The sequence below is a fragment of the Zootoca vivipara genome, chromosome 2, assembly GCF_965207765.1.
Source record: "Zootoca vivipara chromosome 2, rZooViv2.hap1.1, whole genome shotgun sequence".
NCBI classification, from domain to species: domain Eukaryota; kingdom Metazoa; phylum Chordata; class Lepidosauria; order Squamata; family Lacertidae; genus Zootoca; species Zootoca vivipara.
In genome coordinates, this window is record NC_142584.1 from 120,579,329 (window position 1) to 120,599,857 (window position 20,529).

Below are 20,529 nucleotides of genomic sequence, written 5' to 3' on the forward strand. Positions count from 1 at the left end.
CCTTTCAGACAGGAATGATGGGGTGAGGCGGGGACTATACATGGAATAATAGGAAATTAAGAAACATAGACCCCCTTCATGGATCACTGCCTTGTTGTGGCGAAGGGGCTTGAATAACTCCAGGAAGCTATGAGCTATGCCATGCAGGGCCACCCAAGACGGACGGGTCATAGCTGAGAGTTTAGACTAAATGTGATCCACCTGGAGAAGGAACTGGCAATCCACTCAAGTATTTTGCCAAGAAAACTCCATGGACATAAAAAAGGAGAAGCATTGAGAAGAAAGTGAGAGTTTCCAAGGCATGCTCTGGTTCATGGGGTCATGAGAGTCGAACATGACTAAGACGACTAAACAACAACATCAAAGAAACATAGACAGTGACGTATCAAATACCCAAGAGCTTTATCACTCCAGTGCAATGCAAATACAGTAACTGAGCAACACACTCTGCAAAAATGGGAGATGGATTCTTCTTATGGGGCGGGGGGTGAACTGTCCGTCTTTGTTGCAACCCTGGCTGTTGGTGGTTTGGGGTGTGTGCCTGAGGGTGAGGATGATGTTCTCGAGCCCTGAAGGCAGGGCAGGAAGCCACTCTCAAGCCTCCAGAATCAACCATGCCAGCAGCCCTTGAGAAAGTCAGGAGGGAGAGCTGCAGCCCCGGGTGTCAGAGGGTGAGGACAGTGGCGGATCTTGGGGTCTCCGTTTCAGCTATGCCAAAATTCTGTTCACTCCCTGCCACCGCCTCTCATGCTCCACTGTAAATCATAGTGGTGGCATCCCAGGCAGTGCCCACCAAGGCTCCGCGCCCAGTGCAACCAAAGCAGTTGTGGTCCCCTAAATCTGACTCTGGTGAGGACAGTTTTCACTGGGGAGCTTTGGCCACCAACATCTGCCCTGGGGCCCTGTGCAGCCCCTCCCTGCTGAGAGGAGGGAGAAAAAACTAACCCTCCCTGGGCCACAGTTACTGTAAGGGTCTGCATTCTGCACCTGATATTGCCTACACAGTTTAGCATCCTAAATCATTTCATCTCCCATCAGAGAAATCGTACACTTATCTCTCGTGCAAAGGTGGCACCAGGCTTCCAAAGGTAGAAAACACGCTTTACTAAAATCAGAGCAGTCGGGGGGGCACTCTGAGTGGGTGGGAACAGGAGGACTCTAAGGCCCCTCAGAGGTCCTCAAACTACCACCCCCATGGCAAGCAGAATTTCTTAAAAGTTCTTACTGTCAGAGTTTTTTTGTTTTGCTCTGAACCAATGCAACTTGAAGCCGTTGGTTCAGAGCAGGAGAAAACTAGCATGCTCCCTCCTCCATGTGACAGTCCTTCAGATATTTGAAGATGGCTCTCATATCTCCTCTCAGTCTCCTCTTTCCCAAGCTAAACATACCCAGCTTCTTCAACCAATTCTCATAAGGCTTAATTTCCAGATCCTTGAGCATCTTGGTCACCCTCCTCTGCGCACATGTTCCAGCTTGTCAACATCTTAAATTGTGGTGCCCAGAATTGGACACAGTATTCCAGGTGTGGTCTGACCAAGGAAGAATAGAGCGGGACTATTACTTCCCTTGATCTGGACACTAGACTTTTGTTGATCCAGCCTAGAAGAGCATCAGCTTTTTTTGCTGCTGCTGCATGACACTGTGGACTCATGTTAAGCATGTGGTTCACCAAGACCCCTAGATCCTGTACCGCTAACAAAGAGAGTTTAAATAAATAAATAACTAAAGGTGTAAAAACCACCTTTTCACAGGTGAAGTTTTGTGGAAATGGGCAGATTTTTCTCTTCCAGGATGGACAAGTGAGGCACTCTGTGAATATTGACAGTTCAAAGACAACAGAGGGGGGTTGAGGACAATCTTTATTGGTGAAGCTCAGAGCAAATCATCCCAAGGCTTGAAATCGTTATCAACACAAAATAGCTAAATCTTTATAGAGCAATTAAGAATCCACCGGCTCTGTGGAGATAAAGGCTTCAGGGCAAAAGTGGGAGAGGCGCTGTCCCTGGAAATTGGACTCATGTTGCGGGCAGGGGGAGAGATTGAGGAGGAATAATAGGCATGTGTACATTTAATTTATTGTTATATTTGGGGGTGGGGGTGGCACCCCTAAATTCCTGAAACCAGTAATTGGTTGAATCAGGGTCTCTGAATCTCCAGATCCAGAAGGGACACAAAAGCTGGAATACTGATAATGGCTGCTAAGAATGAGCCATAAAGAAAGTGGGTGGAGCCCCACCCTGAGGTCCAAATCAGTGAGCAGAGACAAGAGTGTTTTGAGCTTTGGGAATTTCAGTTGATGTGGCCTGATTCAGGGGGGGGGGGGTTGGGTTTCTTGAATACTCAAAGTTGCTTTTGAGCTGGTCTAATGTCAATACTGTTTGTTTAAGAGAAACAGGTGCCGGCAATTTCTATTTAATTGCTCAGAGGCGTGGGCTCTACTCCATGTATATAAGGTTCTGTTGGAAAGCATTTTGTGTGGTAGTTGTGTGGGAGGTTTGGGATGTGGGTACGTAAAGTTGCTGGGAGAGAGAGTGTTTATCTTTAATTTAAAGTCTCTTCTGAGTCAGTTTGTTTTTCTGTTAGAGAAAGCCAACCTTTTGTTTTTCTTCTGTATACTTTAAACGGTATACTTTTAGTCAGGGGTTTCATGCTAGGTTGGGAAAAGTCTTTAAACTCTTGGTGGTGTATTTTAGCCAAGTCAACTTCTGTTTGCGTATTTTGTTTTTCTATAAGCGTACTTTGAAGGGCCACTGAGAAACTGGGGTATATGATTTATGTTAGCACTCTTAATACCCAGTGTTCCCCAATATTATTTCGTAATAGGAGTTTCAGTCTGTAAGCAGCTGGCTGGAGGGAGAGACTTGGAGCCATAGGCTGGGGTCTGTTTGAATCCAAGGCTGCTTTGGCTGTGGGAGAAGAAGGGACCTCTTGGGGTTTTGATGCTGTGAGCCCCTCCATCATAGGCTTAGGATGTATATATGTGTGTGTCAATAAGCCATATGAACTAAAGACACCACAGTTCTTGCTGTGCCTCATTTCCTGGACCCCTGGAACCTCACACCACTCGAAGACTGGGGTGGAGTGTATCAATATCGTTGGGTAATTCGCACTTGGATCACGAGGAAGTTGTTGAGTCTAATTTGCCACAAGGGGAGATGGGTCTTTTGACTCCTATTTTCTCCAGAAGGCAGGTCCTTCCAAGACAGGGCTTACTGAAAGCGAGTCAAAGTTTACAAGGAGGAAAACTTACGGGAAAATTCTGTGAACTCCAAATCCTATCATGTGCCTTTCCAGGAAAGCATGCATTACTGGTTTGACTGCACTTTAAGTATCGCACACGGAAGGGCAGCTGCTTAGAGTGCAGAAGGTTCAGTCCCCGGGACCTTCAGGAAGGGCTAGAAAGACTCACCCTCTGAAACATCAATTGAGCCACTGCCAGTCAGTGTGGGCATATGGGAGCAGACATAGTGGAAATGCGGCTGAGCCAGATGGACTCGGTCTAAGGTAGCTTCCAGTGACCCTGTGTTCCCAGGGGAGGGGCAGCTCATCCAGGGGGCAGCTGGGGGGGGGTGCCATCACAGCAAGAAGAGCAACAAAGGAATTGGGTGTGGGGACCCTTCTCCAGCCCAAGGGCCATGTTCTCTTCTGGGGAACCTTCTGGGGGTCACATGCCATTGGTGGGCAGGAGCAGAGCATCAAATGCCAGTGTGAAGTTTTCACAGGAGACTAGTCTAAGCACAAGCTCACCCTCCCAAAGACTCTGAAGAAAGGGGCAACACAAAGCTGTGGAGAGTCCCAGGGGCCACATGGAGAGGTTTGGGAGGCCACATGGGACCCCTCCCCAATCCACCTCTCAGGCTCCCTATCAGGGCTTGAAGGACCAGTCCTTGCAGTCTGATGAGATTCATGGTTGTTTTTAGGGCAGCTCAGGCTCCTCTAGGGACATTCAGAACACAAATTCTCTAGCAGAGAAGTGCAAAGAAGCAAAATCAGGTTGTGATAACTTGGAGTCAACATGCAGAGAGGGAAACACCAAAAAAAAAACTTCCCCCCAAAAAAGTAATGACAAGCAAGCAAGAAAGGAATGGAGGTGGCGGTGGGGCACACTGTTGTCCTTGATCTGTGACTCCTTCCATCCACCTTCCAAGAAGGTTTCCACCCTCTGAGCATGGACAGAGGGCAACTGGCAGGAAGAACAGAGCTTCTCCACATCCCAGGATCCTGATGGAGCAGCAAAGTCTAACTGATGAGTCCTGCAGGCAGAGGAGAGAGAGACAAGCCCATCACTGTGGGGAGAAAGGGGGAGAAGCATCCCTGGCAAGATTCAGGGGACACTCCATGGAGGGACCATCGGAGATTGTGAACTACAATTCCCATCACTGCCAGTTAAGGGACTAGCAGGGGAGGCTCTGAGGAAGGAAGGAGGCAGCGGGAGGGAGACTTGGCTGGCTTTTGCAGGGGAGAAGAAGAGGAGGTTCAGAAGAGACCAAGGAGATCTGTCTAGATCAGAAAGGGGGAACCACAGACCCTGGACCAAATGTGGCCCCCAGGCCAAACGCCAGCCCTGCTCTCCTCACTGTCAGCCCTGCTTGGCTGTCTCCCAGGTGGGAAATTCCCCTGGAGACCCACTTTCCAGACTTGATATTGGAGTGTGGGCCTCAGGGGATGGATTGATCCCTAGAAAGCCCCCCCCCCTCTGTTCTAAAGGGTCTGGGGCAGAAAAGCAAGCCATGGCGGGGGCATCCCAAGGAGTCAGGAGAAGGGGGTTGGGGGAGGAGGAGGAGGAGGATGGAATAGCAGAGAGGAAGGTTACCTGCAGGCTGAGGAACAGCTTGCCCTGGGAGAGAGAGAGAAAAAGGAATAAAAAGTTTCATTCAGCACCAGGTATCCTCTGAAATAGCTTCTCTAGGATCATGCCACCCCCCAAGATAAAGATAACACATCACACAACTAGGAACTTTTTCTTTCTCATTGTGTCCTATGGAGTATGAGGGGTGAAAGAAGAGTCTTTGTATGAAATAAATATTTCCTTCCCAATACAGAAAGGACCTGGGGAACACCTTGCCAACTAATCTCTTTCCCATTACCCAATGCCCCCCACCCCACAAACCCTCCCCTATTCCTTAGGCTGCCTCTTTTGGGGCTCTGCATTGCCCAGTTGTTTTATTCTGGAATTTATTTCAGACACAAAAACAGCGAAAAGACCCAAAGGAGATGAATTCCACCTCCTGACTGCAAGTGTCTCAAAGGCCCTTCGCTCAGCATGGAGAGAGAGCCTTTGACTTACTGCTGGGACCAGGAAGCTGCAAGACATATGTGTCCTTACTCTGCTCAAAGGCTTCAGAGCCAGAGATGTTTTTGAATTTCTCCCTCGAATGTTGGATAGGAGGTTTAGGCCTGAATCTTCAGAATTAAACCTCAGCCCATCTCCATACTAGCTGAGGCTCCATTTGAGACACCAAGAGGGACCTCCTAGGAGTGGAGAAGGAAAATAACTCTCTCCAGAGCCTCTGCCTAAGAAGAGGAGGGGAGCCTGGGGCCCAATCCAGCCCCCACACCCCACCCTCCCTCTCCCCCTGGCACCCCACCCTCACCTTTCTTGTTCTTCAGGTAAAGGGCGAGTCCCGTGGCCCCAAATACCAGCCCCAGCACAATCCCCACAATCCCCGTCCACATCTTGCTCCTGGCAGAGTCCGACTGTGGCTCTGAAGGAAGAAAAGGCCGTGAGTGAGGAAAGGCAGGCCTGAGGGGGAGCCACTTTGACCCATCTAGACCCCCAGGAATGTCTCCGCCCCCCTCCCTTGGACAGGAGATGAGGAAGGAGGGTCAGGGCTGGGAAGGCGTCCTACCCCATTGCACCGTGACAGGGCCTTCGAAGCTGGCGTGCTCCACCTGGCAGGTGTAGACGTCTCCACGTTCCGGCGTTGTCTCCAGCTCCAAATCAAAATTGAAGGTCCAGTCCCCATTCCGGGTAAGGCCTGTGGTCCACACTTTGGGTTCCTCCTTCCCGTTCCTGAACCACTTGATCTCAATCTTCGCAGGGAAGAAGCGGTTCACCTTGCAAATCAGCAAAGTGTTGTGGGGTGAAGATTCCTCGTTGTTTGTGGGGGTGATCTTCACCTTGGGCTGGACTGTGGGAGGGAGGCAAGGAAGATTGGGAAGGAAGGTCAGAGATTTAGGCAGGGAGGGACCTAGAGGCTTCAAGGGAGGGAGGGGAATGAGGGACCCTCTCCCACCATCCCGGTGGATACTCCAGGGCCGTAGTTGGGGGGGGGGGCTAGCCAGGGTCTCAACCACTCCAACTGAGGCTCTCAGTTTGCAGGGGGGGAGACTTCCTCCAACCACAGCCCCTCCTGGTGGCTCCAGAATTTAAAAGCACTATAATGATGCTAATTTGCAAAAAGATCCTAGTTCCCCTTTCCCCCTGTCTGTTTTTGATCCTTGACATTTAAAATTGCTAAGGATGGATTAAAAATGTACCCAGTGAGGGGAAAATCGAGGAAGTCTACAATGTTAAGTAACAAGAAATACTGTTGTTATTGTTGTTTATTATCTTTGCAGTTTTTGTCTTTTTGTATGTTCTTTTTTGTTTTTTAATCTTTTGTATTTTTATTTTTCTTATTCTTATAAAATGAATAATTTGAAAAATAAATAAATAAAAGTGGTGAAGAGATCAGAATACCCCCTCCTGCCCTTTTTGGGAACAGAAGCACTTTAGAGTCTTGCTTGCTTGTGTGTTCATTCTCTCTCTGTGTGTTTGCATCAAAGGACAAGATACATGTTTACACCATGTGAATACATAGAGAGGGCACTGCTAGAAAAACAGAGTCTTCTTTATACTGAAAATAAAATGCCTGCAATGAATGAAATGTGATACAAAGCTCTCTGTATTTATCCCTTCCTGAAATTTGGAAGGAAAATGTAGCCAATCCACTTTAAATTCTTTACTGTATTTGCAATGGTTCAGCAGCCAGCAATTTTTGAAGAATTCTTGTGGAGTATTTATTCTTTTATTTTATTCTTTAGAGCCTTAAACTGCAAGCTTTTACTACTCAGAACTTGAAGTCCCACTGAATTCAATGGAACATACTCCCAGGTAACTGTTTAAAGATTCTGTGCTCTTAAGCAATTTTACTCAGAGGTAAATACCACTGGTTTTCCCAGTAGTGATGTATGAAAGTGAGAGCTGGACCATAAAGAAGGCTGATCGCCGAAGAATTGATGCTTTTGAATTATGGTGCTGGAGGAGACTCTTGAGAGTTCCATGGACTGCTAGAAGATCAAACCTATCCATTATGAAGGAAATCAGCCCTGAGTGCTCCCTGGAAGGACAGATCGTGAAGCTGAGGCTCCAATACTTTGGCCACCTCATGAGAAGAGAAGAATCCTTGGAAAAGACCTTGATGCTGGGAAAGATGGAGGGCACAAGGAGAAGGGGACGACAGAGGACAAGATGGTTGGACAGTGTTCTCGAAGCTACGAACATGAGTTTGACCAAACTGCGGGAGGCAGTGCAAGACAGGAGTGCCTGGCGTGCTATGGTCCATGGGGTCATGAAGAGTCGGACACGACTAAACGACTAAACAACAACAACAACAAATACCACTGAGTTCAATAGGACTTACTCTCTGGTATGTGCCTGATCATTATCACAGTTTCCATTATTTACCGTATTTACTATTTTTTGTTATTTTACATATAGTCATTTATTTATTATTTTACATATTTTCATGATATTTCTTCAAGTTCCCCAAATGATCTATGACTCTCCGAGGAGATCTACTTAAAATTGAATGAAAGCCAGATACACAGACAGACAATATTACTATTTGGAGAGACTAGCTCTTCTAGCTCTTCTCCAGCATCTTTCTTTTCTTCCCAAAGTCAGCCCAGTTTCCCCAGTGGTCAGGCTGGACATTCCACACACAGGGCACTGCTACTCCCTGGGGGTCCTTGGGATGCCCCTCCCTTCCTGGGACACTTTCCATCCTACTGTCTCATTTCCTAGTCCTGGGAATCTCAGGAGTTTGTCCTTCCTATTTTCCTAGCAAACAGGATGCTATTCAGAATTCACTGCACAGTATTCTTAACTTACAGTACAATGGTCTGCTCAGTGTTTCCCAAACTTGGGTTGCCAACCCTTTTTGGACTACAGTTCCCATCCTCCCTGACCACTGGTCCTGCTCGCTAGGGATGATGGGAGTTGCACAAAGACAGCTGAGGTTCTTGTGCCTTTTAGAGCTGAGCAGCAGGTAGAAATTCAAAAGGTGAAGCCCTTTTCTCCTGTGGAAATGCAATTATTGGGAAAGATTCACCTATCACACATTTATGTCTGTGTGAACGTGCTTCTGCGAGGGAGAGAGAGAGAGACCATGAATTTATTTTTGGGCCCTTAACTCCAGCTGGAAAACAGCACATCAATTTGTGTGTGATATACAGCATATGTTATGCAAATCCACAAACACACACACCCCGCCCAAGTGAGAACGGGGGGGGGGGGGGGGAAGAGAGCTAGATGGGAACCTGATAGCTGAAAATAGTTATGAGTGAATATATGTGATTTTGAGATTGTGGGGTTAATTTCTATCACCCCCAATGGAAAAGTGGACATAGCCCTACCTGATTCCATGTCAGGTGTGCAAAAATCATGCTAAGGTGACACAATTAATAATTGAGTAATGCCCTAATACTCAATACTCTTCATGAGAAGAGAAGAATCCTTGGGAAAGACCCTGATGTTGGGAAAGATGGAGGGCACTAGGAGAAGGGGACGACAGAGGATGAGATGGTTGGACAGTGTTCTCGAAGCTACGAACATGAGTTTGACCAAACTGCGGCAGGCAGTGCAAGACAGGAGTGCCTGGCGTGCTATGGTCCAAGGGGTCACGAAGAGTCAGACATGACTAAACGACTAAACACAATGCCCTAATAACATCATTTTGTACTTTAGAAATGTTCAGGGTTTCTGCTTGAAATGTTCTCTCTCTCCTCCCCATGATAGGTTGCCTATTCCCCCTTGTAGCCCCCCACTCTAATGTAGTCCAGTGTTGGACTGTGTCCCGGGTTCAAATCCCCCTGGGCCTTGAGGCTCACTGGGTGTCCCTGCCCCTCAGCCTGGCCTCCCTCACAGGGTTGTTGTGGGGATGGAATGAGGAGAGGGAGAACAATAGGCAGAACACCATCTCGAGCTCCGGGGGGGGGGGAATGGTGGGAATGCACAGGCAGGAAATGAAGTAAATACTGCTTTGTTGTGTTGCAAGCTGCCCTAAGACCTACAGGTACAAGGCAGGATACAGATTTAATTAATTAATATAATAAATAAATAAATAAACCCTCCACATTGCAATACACGAAATAGTTTTTTCATGCAGATAAAAAGAAAGGATTCTCCAAAGAAAATTCCAAATTTGAAATAGAGGTGATACAAAATAAAAAGAAATTATTATCTAAAAATATACTGTAGCCTGTTATTGAATTGGGATTTATTGGAAGAAGGAACAAAGGAGGTGATGCTGAAATGGTCAAAGGATATCGGCCATACAATTTACATCGAACAATGGGATAAATTGTGGGGACAAGATATAAAATTCACAGCCTCTAATAATATAAAAGAAAATTATTTAAAAATGTACTATAGATGGTACTTAACACCTGTGAAATTGGCTAAGATCTATAAATTAAAAACAAATCTTTGCTGGAGGTGTAATAAAGCACCAGGAACATTTTTACACATATGGTGGACGTGCGAGGAGATCTCAAAATTCTGGACTATTGTACATGGGGAAATAAAAAAAATGATGAAAAAATCAATCACAAAAAGCAGATATGTATTTATTAGGCTTGCTAAATGAAGAAATACCAACAGCAAATAAAAAAGTATTCCTATATGCCAGCACAGCAGCAAGGATAGTAATTGCAACTAATTGGACAACAGCAAAAGTACCATCAAAAGAAGAACGGATCTGTAAGTTAAGTGAATATTTGTTAATGGCAAGACTAACAGCAGCAGTAAGGAACCAGACAAAACAAAAATTAAAAAATGAGTGGAAAAGCTATGAAGATTATATGAAAAAGCATTGTTCGAAAGATGACATGCTAACATGCATAGAGTAGGAGATATGAAGGAAAATAAAAAATTAGCTCTAGAGTATTAATATACAATTGTATAGAAAACAAATGCACAAATGGTAATTATAGTTGTAACAGAAATAGGGAAAGCGTGGGGGGAAGCTGAAGGGGGGAGGGGAGGGAATTGGAGAAAGGATGAAATTAGAAAATATTTTGTTTTGGATTTTTCTTTTCTTTTTTGTTTATAATTTCACTGTATTTTTTCTGTATTTTCTTTTGTACTTTTTGTTGATTTGTTAAGTCTGAAATAAATAAATAAATTTTTTTAAAAATACACGAAATAGTTTATGATGCTTCCAGTGACCACAGAAACTCCTCCTCCCTCCCCCCCCCCAGTATCTGCCTCTTCCTCTCTGAAAAGCAGGAGGGGAGGGGAGGGGACCAGGGAGGGGCAGCAGCGACAAGAGCTGGGAGGGGAGAATGTCCTGGGTCCACCCCACGCCCCCTATTTTGGGCTCTTCCGACTCACCGCGACGGGCCTGGGAGAAGGGCTCGTAGATCCCGTAGTTGTGCCGGCAGACATCCACGTTGGCCATGTAATTCCGCAGGAGGTCCTTGTCCTTGTTCGCTCTCTCGGCGTCGGGCTCCGCCAGTTCAGCCACCACCACGAACTTCCCTCGGTCGCTGTCGAAGTACATGAGCTCCTGCCGGTCTAAGAAGTTCCTGTCTAGGTAGCGGATCCGCTGCGTCCCGTTGGAGAAGTGGCACTCGGACTTCGACTGGAACAGGAAATGCTCTGCGGGGGGAGAGAGGATGAAAAGGGGGAGGATGGAGGATTCATCTTTCCGGTTCCCTTAAGGGCGCAGCTCCCACGATAGCGGAGAGTTGGAGAAATGGTCTCTCTCTCTCCCATTATCTCTTTCGTGTCACGTGATCCCATGACAGGCGAGGGGGGAGGCTGAGCAGGGAGACCCCCCACCTTTCACCTCCTCCCAAAGGAAAGCGAGAGAGCGGCAGCGAAAGGCCGGTGTGGAGAGGGAGCCACAACCTCCAAGGCCGTGGAGCCCGTGGAGCCGGGGGGGGCGAGAACCGAGCTCTCTGCTTAATTTAATTTATTTATTTACGAGGGGCTCCCTGCCCTCGATGGCTTGGCTATATACCCATGCTTATCTCCAGTTTTCAAAAAACGTAAACCTCCCTCCCCTGCGGCTGGAGGAGGAAATCTTGGGGGTGGGAGAGAAACCAGGAAGAGGGCGAGATACCAAGGAGGGTGGGAGACCCGTCTCAACTTTGAAGACACCCCCCCCCTCCTTTGCAGGAGACCCGGTTTCACTTTCGCTTTCCCTGTCAAAGCGCAGGAAGCGACGCCTGTCTACGCAGGAGCCCATTTCAGCCCCCAGAGGACCACAAGGCAGAGTGGGCGGGGGTGGGGACTAGGAGAGGGGACCTGCCGCGAAGGGGAGAGAAGTTCAGGTTCCCCAAAGCCTTTGCCCCCCCCAAATGAAAATCATAAAAAATACATAGCAAACTGAGGTTCTTCCCCTCCTAACAAAAGGCCTAGCCCCCCCCCCACCCAAAAAAACAAAAATCCTGGCTACGCCCATGCATGGGTTTCTTACTATTGAGAAAGAGCAGGTGAAAGGTATATTTATGCGTTATGTGGAGTCATTTATAGAGTTAATGATTTGTTATGAGATCTCTTGGGAATGATGGGAGATAAATGAGCTAATAATGATGAGGATGATTTTGAGAAACAGGTGAAGAAGCACTCAGGGCCAGATTCAGTTGCTCCCCACATGCCCCGCAAAAAATAAAAATAAAAAATCCCCATACCGGCTGCCTGCCACCAGCTGTCCTGCAGAAAGACTATTTAATGTGTGAATATTGTGGTTTTATTAAAATTCAATTGAATGTTATTTGTAAGCTGCTGGGGTCGGATTTAATCCTGAAAGGTGGGATATTATTAATTGCAATAAATAAATAAATGCTCTCTCCTTCCCAATCCAAGAAGCCTGAGCTGCTCTTTTTCAGTGGGGAGGGTGTTTCCCGTTCCCTCCTCCCCCTTTGCCCCCAGTGTCCTGGAAGAAGCAAAGATCACCAGTGTGGAAGGAAGCAATGATTCTTCAACATCAACTTCGCTGAACTAAACCATGTTTTTTTGGATGCCTGATTATCGCCTTCCAAAGCAACTACTCTATTCTGAACTTTAAAATGGAAAGCGCAACGATGGTGGTCAACAAAAGAGATTTAAAGACCCTCCCAAGGAAAATCTTTTAAAATGTAGTTTAAACACCGGCAACTGGGAAACACTGGCCTGCGAGCGCTCCAGTTAGAGAAGAGCCTTGACCAAAGGTTTCATGGACTTTGAAGACGCTCAAACTCAGGACGAAAGGGAGAAATGCGCCCAGGGGAAGGCACACTTGGCAAACTCTCACCGTGATCAACTCCGACCCAGAAACCTATGTCCCCACTGTGGGAGGAGGACGCGTGGATCCAGAATTGGCCTCCACAGTCACTTACCGACTGACTATTAACATCATGGAAGACCATCTAGGAGGGATCACCAAAGGAGCCCCACTGATGGGGGTCCCGCTAAGCGGAGTCTCCTCTTCCTTCTCCCCCCATTGCAGAATCTTTGCTCACCTGGAGGCTCCTCCACGCCCAGCCCCTCCGAAGCGGAGACCACCAGCACCCCCATCCCCAGCAGGAGCCCCCCAAAGGCCAAAGGCGCAGCGCCGGGGCCCCCCATCCTTCTCTCTTCTTCGCCCCCTAAAGACTCCGAAATGGGACTTTCTCCGCTCAGCCCCTGGAAAACTCCTGCCCAAGCCCCGCCCACTCTACCTCCCCGCCTCGCGAGCGTCCAATCCGCCTCCGAGCCGAGGCAGCGTCATCGGTCGCCAGGCAGGGAACTCCTGGAAAGAGCATTACTAAGGTCTCTCTCTGCTCTCGGTAGATCTGCAAGTTCCTCTTTGCCTTTTCAGCTTCTTCTGATGTCTCCATAGTTGCGTCGCATGTGAATAAATCCCCCCTCAGCTATAAAGCTTCACAAGAACTGTCAGTTCCATCCAAAAGTTTTCTCTGGCAGGCTTTTTAAACTACCAAACTTTCGTTCCTTCATGTATCCGGAAAGAGTAAGGAAGTTTCGTGCGTGTCATCACAGGCTCAAAAGGGCCATGTCCCTCCAGGGGAAACCAGACCAGAGAGCCCCCCCTCCTTCGGTTTCAAGGGGGGAATAACTGTCTCCTGAGGGAGAGGGGTTCTGCACCCCTTCGCCCACCAGCCTGCATCCCGATGAGACCTGGCAGCCCCCCAATAAGGAGACCCCCTCCCCAATATAAAAGCCCTCTCTAGCCCCCAGCTCCCCTTTGCAAGAAGCTGGTTCTAGTGTCTGAGGAGCCCCTGCACGAAGACACAGGGGGGAGACAGAGAGGAGCCCCCGCAGCCCATTGCCTGGAGGAGAACCCTCCCTTCTGGGGCAGATCCAGTCCACACCCCACCCCACCCCACCTCAGCCCCAAATAATTAGCTGCCCTTTTCCTGCTGCTGTTTACGCTCAGTCTCCGGCTGAGGCTCCCGTCTGCGGATGCTTTACCTGGAGACAGGCTGGTCATCGCCAGGGCGCTTTTTCATTGGCTGAGCTGGCAGGGACTTTTCTGCTCCGCCAAAGTCACCCCCTGGCCGCCGCCGCCCCACAGCCACTTGTAGGAGGACGAGCATCCAGGAGGAAGGGGGAAGGGAGACTTTGGCTGAATCGCCCCTTTTGGTGGTCGTCCCTCGGAGTGCCTCGCCCGCCTCACCCCACGAAGAGCTGCAGAGATGGACCCCAGAGGAGGAAGAGCCCTTTGCTGCCTCTGGGCGATGTTCATCCTGGCCCCGCCAAGGGCCGGAGCTCTGAAAGGTGAGGGGGTTCAGGAGGTAGGGGGAGATGCCTGGGGAGGGGTCCCGGGAGGTGGGCTAGGGTTCCCCGCAAAGAAGCTGGGGCGATTGGGGGGAGAAAGATTGCGCCCCTGGGCGTTTCTTGTGGGGAAAGCTGGAGGGGTCTCTTTGGCTACAGGGAGGAGAAGCCCCCTCCCCCTGACAGGTGCACAGGCTGCACCCGGGAATATGGAGGGATTGGGGGGGGGGAAGGAAAGTGGATGTTTCCCCACCTCCAACGAAAAGGTGTGTGAAATGGGAGGGTGACGGGCTAGGAGGATTTGCTCCTTCAAGTAAGGTGGTTTAGTTTAAAAAGTGAGAGGAGTAAACGGGGTGAAAACAGCAGCATTCCCCACCCCACCACCCTAGCTTAACAGATCGGAGTCTGCGCCCCTATAGCCTTTCCTGTTAGAGGGAGGGAAAGGAAAATAAAACAAAAATTATTATTCCTCTTTGTGGGCTCGGCTGCCACAGAGACCTGTTTGGTCTGGAAGCCCCCAGTGTTCGCCTCCAAAAGGCACCAGCCCCCCGCCCCCCCATCCCAGTGCCCCCGAATACAGAGCGGTCTCTCTCCTGGCACAAAAGGGGCCAGAAACTCTGGCGGACCCTAAAAACCTCGGGGCAGCAGAACTTGCTTTCTTCGGCTGCCCCTATCCCCACTTGCCTGACAAAGGCACTTACTCCCGAGAAGACGCGATTTAGTTTGATTGAGTGAACTCCACAAGGAAGTCGCTGCAGGAAAGGAAAGAGGCGCGTGGCCAATGGCTCCGTCTGTGTGTCCGACAGTTTTATCTCTTTTAAAAAGATGCCCAAAGCTTTAATAATTCGTGGCAGCCATGAGGCAACTCAAGGGGGGACTGTGGGTGATCCACGCTTGAGAGAGGAAATCCATTTATTGTATTACTGGTTTCACTTTGAGGCAAGGAGCAAAGCAGAGAGCTACTCCCATGTTATATTCACAACAAATTTGCAAGCTGAGCTAGGGGACATGGGGACATGGATTGGTCTCTTGGAAGAATTATTCCTACTTTCGCCCCAAACACAAATGCCCCCCAGGATCACCTTTTGGGGCTGTTATGGCTGTGAAATGAGGGGATTCTAACATTGACATATGTGTGTGTTTGGGGGCAGATCAAGCCCCTCCTCCTTAGAGAGCCTTCCTGGTGGTGGCCCCATTCCTAGCAATAGGGCAGGTTCTCCCTCATCCTCCTGCAGGGTCCTAAAGCCTCCCACTCTCTCTCCCACCCCTGCAGTGGAGGACACCCTGGTGGAGCTGGACTTCTTCCAGGAGAGCTTCCCTTCGGAGAAGAAGTCCGGGGAGTTCCTGCTGGAGTTTGACAACGAGGAGATCCTGCACGTGGACTGGGAGAAGAAGCAGAACGTCTGGAGGCTGCCGGACTTCCAGCGCTTCACCAGCTTCGAGGTGCAGGGCGCCCTGGCCAACATCGCCGTCATGAAGAACAACATGGAGGTGCTCATGAAGCGAAGCAACCGCACCCGTGCCCTGAACGGTAGGACACGCCAGGGGGGCAGGGAAGAGAGCTGGGGGGCAGGCAGGGGGTGGACCCTTCAGGACCCCTTTCTGCTTACCCAGAGGGAACTCTGCTCGAGGGAGGCTAACAGGGAAGGAAAACCTGATGGGAGGGGCAGCATTGCACTTTGTACATGCTCAGAGGCATTCCCAAACCTGAACACCCGGTGCAAAAATACCCACAGCAGTTAATGTAGGGCACATGGTGTGGGAGATTTTGCAGTCAAATCTAACAATGCATATTCTTGCTAGTTAGCATGTGAAGGGGTCCAGTCCACAGAGCTGTACTGGTGATAGAGGGACTCAGACCATTGAAATGTAATTGGTAGAGAGGAATTTGGGTGATGTTATCCCCCACCCCACGCCTGGGGAGGAAGAATAAAGTAGTATTTTCTTCTCTCTCTCCCTTTGACCAATGATGGAAGCAGAGAGGCCCCCACTTGCTCCAAATTCAGGCACATGCCTGAAGTTGTTTTTTGCTGTGAAATCAAATATTTTGTCTATGTTGTTTTAATGCTGTTGATGCTGAGGATGAATGCTTGACTGTGAGCAAATATATGTTTTAAACTTCCTTTTCAGCCTGTAGCCCCTTTCTTTGATAATATGGGGACACAAAGGGAGAGATCAGCCTAACAGCTAATTGCTATGCTTTCCATTTATAGACTGCTGAAGATGGGCTTTAATCCCATTTCTTTCTCCATCTCCTTCCTCAGTTGCTCCTTCGGCCACTGTGTACCCGGAAAATGCTGTGGAACTGGGGGACCCCAACGTCCTCATCTGCTTTGTGGACAGGTTCTCCCCCCCAGTGCTGAACATCACCTGGCTGAAGAACAACGAGGAGGTCTCCGAGGGCGTGGAGGAGACAGACTTCTACCCCAGCGTGGACAACACTTTCCGCAAGTTCTCCTACCTCCCCTTCGTCCCTGAGCAGGGAGACATCTACGTCTGCCAAGTGGAGCACTGGGGCATCCCAGAGGGAAAGATGGAGAAGATCTGGCGTAAGCACCGGGCAGGATTGGGGCTTTTCTCTGGGACTTGAACCCAGATTCATGGCTTATAAGAAACACGTTCTCACTAAACGACTAAACAACAGTGTATTAAGGGCTGTGGGGTGGGTGTCAGGACTCCCTCCTTAGCCCTGTCCTCTCTTTCTTTCTCTATCCCAGTTTCCAAGGCGCCCTCTCCCATCCCAGAGACAATGGAGAACGTGCTGTGTGCCCTGGGCTTGGCCTTTGGCATCCTGGGCATCATCGCTGGCACCATCCTTTTCTTCAAGGCTATGAGGATGAACAATCGCAGGGGCCTCATGTGAGTCGAACCCGTTTCACTTCATGGGCTCAGAGAAAATGTAAGGGATGCAAGCATACGGGGAGGTGTGGGGCTTTGCCACAGCAAAGGGGTTGGGGTGGGCCTCATCCTGCCCAGATGGTGCTCAGCCTCAGTACTCCCAACTCATAAGCTCCCTTTCTCCTTCCTTTTCAGATAATGGAGGATTCCTTTTGTGACAGCCTCTTCCTTACAGCCTCTCAGCTCAGCTCATTTGCCAAGAGTCTCTTCTGCTATAAATCAGCTGAAAGGAATTGCAACCTCATTGTGCAGCTTATTCTTAGAAGCTTTTTAGATAATATGTTTAACTTTCAAGAACAATTTTGTTAGCCAAAGATTCTTAGGCAGACTTACATTACTTTTCTCCCTTTTATGTTTCCCTCCTAAGAAAGCAATTGTTCTCAGACTGTTTAAGTAAATAAGAAAAGTATACAGTTTACTGACATTAAATGTCTTGCCGTGGTTCAATAGTTTAAGTTCCCTCTCTACAGGTTCTGAAATTCCCTGGTGCCTTTCCTTCTGACTGTCTAGTAATCGTGGATTTCATAGAATCATAGAATTGTAGAATTGGAAGGGACCCCAAGGGTCATCTAGTCCAGGCATAGACAAAGTCGGCCCTCCAGATGTTTTTGGCCTACAACTCCCATCATCTCTAGCTAACAGGACCAGCGGTCAGGGATGGTGGGAATTGTAGTCCCAAAACATCTGGTGGGCCGAGCCCAACCCCCTGCATCTCTGACAAAGGAGCATCCAACCTCTGCTTGTGGATTGGCTGCAGGTCCTCCCACAAACTCCGTGATTAAGTCAGGGTAGTTTTTTGTGGGGGCTTTTCCTGCTTTGCCTCGCCTTGCATCTGCATGGCTCAAGGAGACTCCCTTCCAGCAGAGTGTCAGGCATACTAATTCATATCTCCACCCCACTTACCAAAAACCATTCACCTCCCTCTCCATTTTTTGAGAGAGCTTTATGCAATTCTGTGCATTGCAATGCAGGAATACCCCCCCCCCATGTGTTTCATTAATCCCAAAGGATTCATCCATCTTTTGGGGGAAGTTTAGTTGCGAAGAGACCCCAAACATCTTTCTTGTACACATAAAGCAGGGTTGTATCTGTCAGCGTGGAAGAAAATATCCCTCCTTCTTCTGAAAAACTTTCCCAATGGCTTCTGTGCAGCCCAATTGCTGCTTTTCATACGAGCTCACATATTTCCAAAAGCAACGAATAAATCTTACAGTTTGTTGATTTGTTTCTAGTACTGTTTTCTCCACCTATAGGTTCTGGATATATTTATTATTTCAAAGCGAAAAGGTGAACCTTTTCAATCTGAGCGGCTACATTGACCCCTCGTGTCTTTAGGGCCAAATTCTGGGAGATAAGAGAAGACCAGGGGAGGGAACCGGAGCAGAGGGACCCTTATCAGTCTGATAACCCAGCTCTTCTGATCCTCAGGGCCTGCTGTGGGTTGTGTGAAGCACCAAACTATTATCCCACAGGACCCATGGATCCCCACTCTGTGGGAACGTAGGAGAAAAACAGAACAGCCTCACCAGAGCAAAGCACTTGCTCTTTCTGAGACTGGAGTGATTGATGGGGGGAAGAGGAAGAATGTACAGAGACCCCCTGCATGTCTTCTGCCAGGGAGAACAATCTGTAGCTTAAATGCAAAACTGCAAATGGCAGACTCTTAATGTTCCAACAAAAATGTTTGCAAGCTGTGAGCTTGTGACAGCCTCTGCATTTTGACTCTTGCTTCAAAGCGGAAGGAGACGCTCTAGTTCTCACACTCAGTCCCCCCCACCCCTAAAAAAGGGCGTTTGAAGCTTTACATGCAAGCTCAGGTGGACTTGAATGAGCAGTAGGAATTCTCTGCAACTCTATGGTTATGAAAAGGGGCTGAACAGGTTACAATCTGAAAGTGAACAAACAGGCTCCTCCTCCCTCTTCTCGGAGTGAACTAACAGGCTCCTCCTTCCTCTTCTCGGAGTTTCCATCATGCTCCCTTACAGCCCCCCCCCGCCCCCTTTTCCCAGGAAGGACCCTCCTTGTTTGAGAGAACAGCACCCCCATTGGCACTCCCCCCTCCCCAATTCCTGCCCAATCCACTCTGAGTCCAGCATCACTAGCAAGGCTGGTCTGTGCTGGTCTCTGTCCTTAATGTCCTAGGTGTAAGTGCACTCTGCATGTTCTCAGAGGAGCGATCAAGCCAGGAATAAGCCGCACACTACAAGGCTCTGATTCCAAGCCAGCTTCTGATAAGGAGAAGAAAGTAGAAATCAGGTTCCTGAAATAAAAATAAAAAAGGGACCCTCTTGAATCAGCATTCCATCCCCTGCAACATTTCTGTGATGAAACTAGGGACATTCTGGGATCAAATTAGAAACCAGGAAGGCTGCTGCAACTCAGGGACTGTCCCTGGAAAATAGGGACACTTGGAGGGTCTGCTAGCACGAGAGAACAGCTCCCTCTCTCATCTCACCCCGCCCTGGAGGCTGAGCCCTGGGTCAAGTGGTGCTTTCTGGGTCAGTTGCCACCCCTATCCCACCCCATATCCTGAGGAGTCCACCATTTACATTTGGAACTGAATTCCCACTCGGCTCGGTTCCTGTCAGGAGGGATGGGGGAGAGTCCTGAACTGACAGAAAGGATTGTTCCACTGTAGCCGCAGCATCATGTTTTTACTGCCCTCTCGCCAATGGGAAGGAGAAGCAAAATAAACTCCCCACAAGCAGGAAACTGGGGCAACGGTTTGGCCTGCAGCCTTTCACCCTGCTGTGCTAGATTTCTCCTTGCAAGCAGTGCCAATATAATTTGGGTGGACATAGAGCTCCTGCCTGAGGCTGAGGAGGAGACCTATTGGTGGAAGAAACAGACCAAGAGGAGGGGGGCAAAGGGAGTCCCTGGACAGGAGGGGCAGGATCCAGGCAGTCTGCTCCCTGGTGAGAGAAGCAGGACTTCTCCCTCCCCCACCTCTCCTTCCTTCTGCCCCCTTGTTTCTGGCATCAGAGGAGACGCTGCAGAAAGGCGTTTGGGGGGCGGGGGAGTTTCGCTTCCCCACGCATGGAGGCCTGGAGCACAGCTCAGCATTCAGGGAAATGAAAGAGGGAAGCTGGCCACGATCCAGGAGACTGAGGACAACAGGGAGCACAGCAAAACCTTCTCAAGAAAAGAAGTTTTCAGCCCCCCCCCCTACAGCACAACCCCCCCCCACAGCCCAGCAGCAATGCCTTAAGAAGAACTGCAATTTCAGAGAAGGACCCCCTTGGGAATGGCTGAGCTGAATGGAATGGGGCTGGGCAAGCCCCATAGCATCCTCTGCTAGAGGAATAGGGGCTCCTTGGCTCAAGGTGGGGGAAGATTTCATTGGAGACGCCCCCTCACCCCTAAGCAAGGTCTTGCTGGTTGTCACTCCTGACAGTAGAGAAGAGAAACAGATCAGCCCCCCCCCCTTGCATCCCTAGAGCAAAGTCATCTATTCCTAAGGCAGGAGGGATGAGGAAGAGGAGAGAACATGCAGAGACCCCTCCAAGTCCAGAGCGGATCCTCAAGGCTATGGGGCACAATGTTACGAGCCTCCATCCATAGTTCTTCAGGCACTCTGTCCACCAAATCTAAATCCTTCAACCTGTTCCTCACTTCCACTGTGTATTCATAAGGGATTTGATTTAGATTGTGTCTTTCTGGCCAAGTGG

General features: G+C 49.1%; 2 protein-coding genes across 3 annotated transcripts; one reads left to right on the forward strand and one right to left on the reverse strand.

Annotated features, from left to right (window-relative positions):
• Positions 1–1,841: 1,841 nt before the first annotated feature.
• Positions 1,842–12,871, reverse strand: LOC118078625 (H-2 class II histocompatibility antigen, E-S beta chain-like). The gene is made up of 6 exons (XM_088664243.1): positions 12,712–12,871; positions 10,598–10,864; positions 5,850–6,131; positions 5,595–5,705; positions 4,814–4,837; positions 1,842–4,253 (listed from the first exon to the last, which is right to left on the reverse strand). Exons 1-6 carry the CDS (start codon positions 12,815–12,817, stop codon positions 4,240–4,242), a joined length of 804 nt encoding a protein of 267 aa, XP_088520369.1. The 5' UTR covers positions 12,818–12,871; the 3' UTR covers positions 1,842–4,239.
• An 894-nt stretch (positions 12,872–13,765) lies between these two features.
• On the forward strand, positions 13,766–18,082 carry LOC118078627 (HLA class II histocompatibility antigen, DR alpha chain). 2 transcript variants are annotated; one of them, XM_035102548.3, is made up of 5 exons: positions 13,766–13,966; positions 15,237–15,494; positions 16,228–16,512; positions 16,681–16,822; positions 16,997–18,082. In XM_035102548.3, the coding sequence occupies exons 1-5, from the start codon at positions 13,885–13,887 to the stop codon at positions 16,998–17,000; spliced, it is 771 nt and encodes a 256-aa protein (XP_034958439.3). In that variant the 5' UTR covers positions 13,766–13,884; the 3' UTR covers positions 17,001–18,082. The 2 variants fall into 2 exon arrangements, with proteins under 2 accessions (XP_034958439.3, XP_088520373.1); XM_088664247.1 differs by lacking the exon at positions 16,997–18,082 and having other exon boundaries at positions 16,681–16,826.
• The last annotated feature ends 2,447 nt before the right edge of the window (positions 18,083–20,529 follow it).

Excerpts from the sequence above, each read along its gene's own strand:
- LOC118078627 (XM_035102548.3), top strand. The coding sequence starts at position 13,885 with ATGGACCCCAGAGGAGGAAGAGCCCTTTGCTGCCTCTGGGCGATGTTC. Across the intron at positions 13,967-15,236 it reads AAGGGCCGGAGCTCTGAAAG|TGGAGGACACCCTGGTGGAG; the intron begins GTGAGGGGGTTC and ends CCACCCCTGCAG. Across the intron at positions 16,513-16,680 it reads AAAGATGGAGAAGATCTGGC|TTTCCAAGGCGCCCTCTCCC; the intron begins GTAAGCACCGGG and ends TCTCTATCCCAG.
- LOC118078625 (XM_088664243.1), bottom strand. The coding sequence starts at position 12,817 with ATGGGGGGCCCCGGCGCTGCGCCTTTGGCCTTTGGGGGGCTCCTGCTG. Across the intron at positions 6,132-10,597 it reads CTTCTCCCAGGCCCGTCGCG|TCCAGCCCAAGGTGAAGATC; the intron begins GTGAGTCGGAAG and ends TCCCTCCCACAG. Across the intron at positions 5,706-5,849 it reads CCCTGTCACGGTGCAATGGG|AGCCACAGTCGGACTCTGCC; the intron begins GTAGGACGCCTT and ends TTCTTCCTTCAG.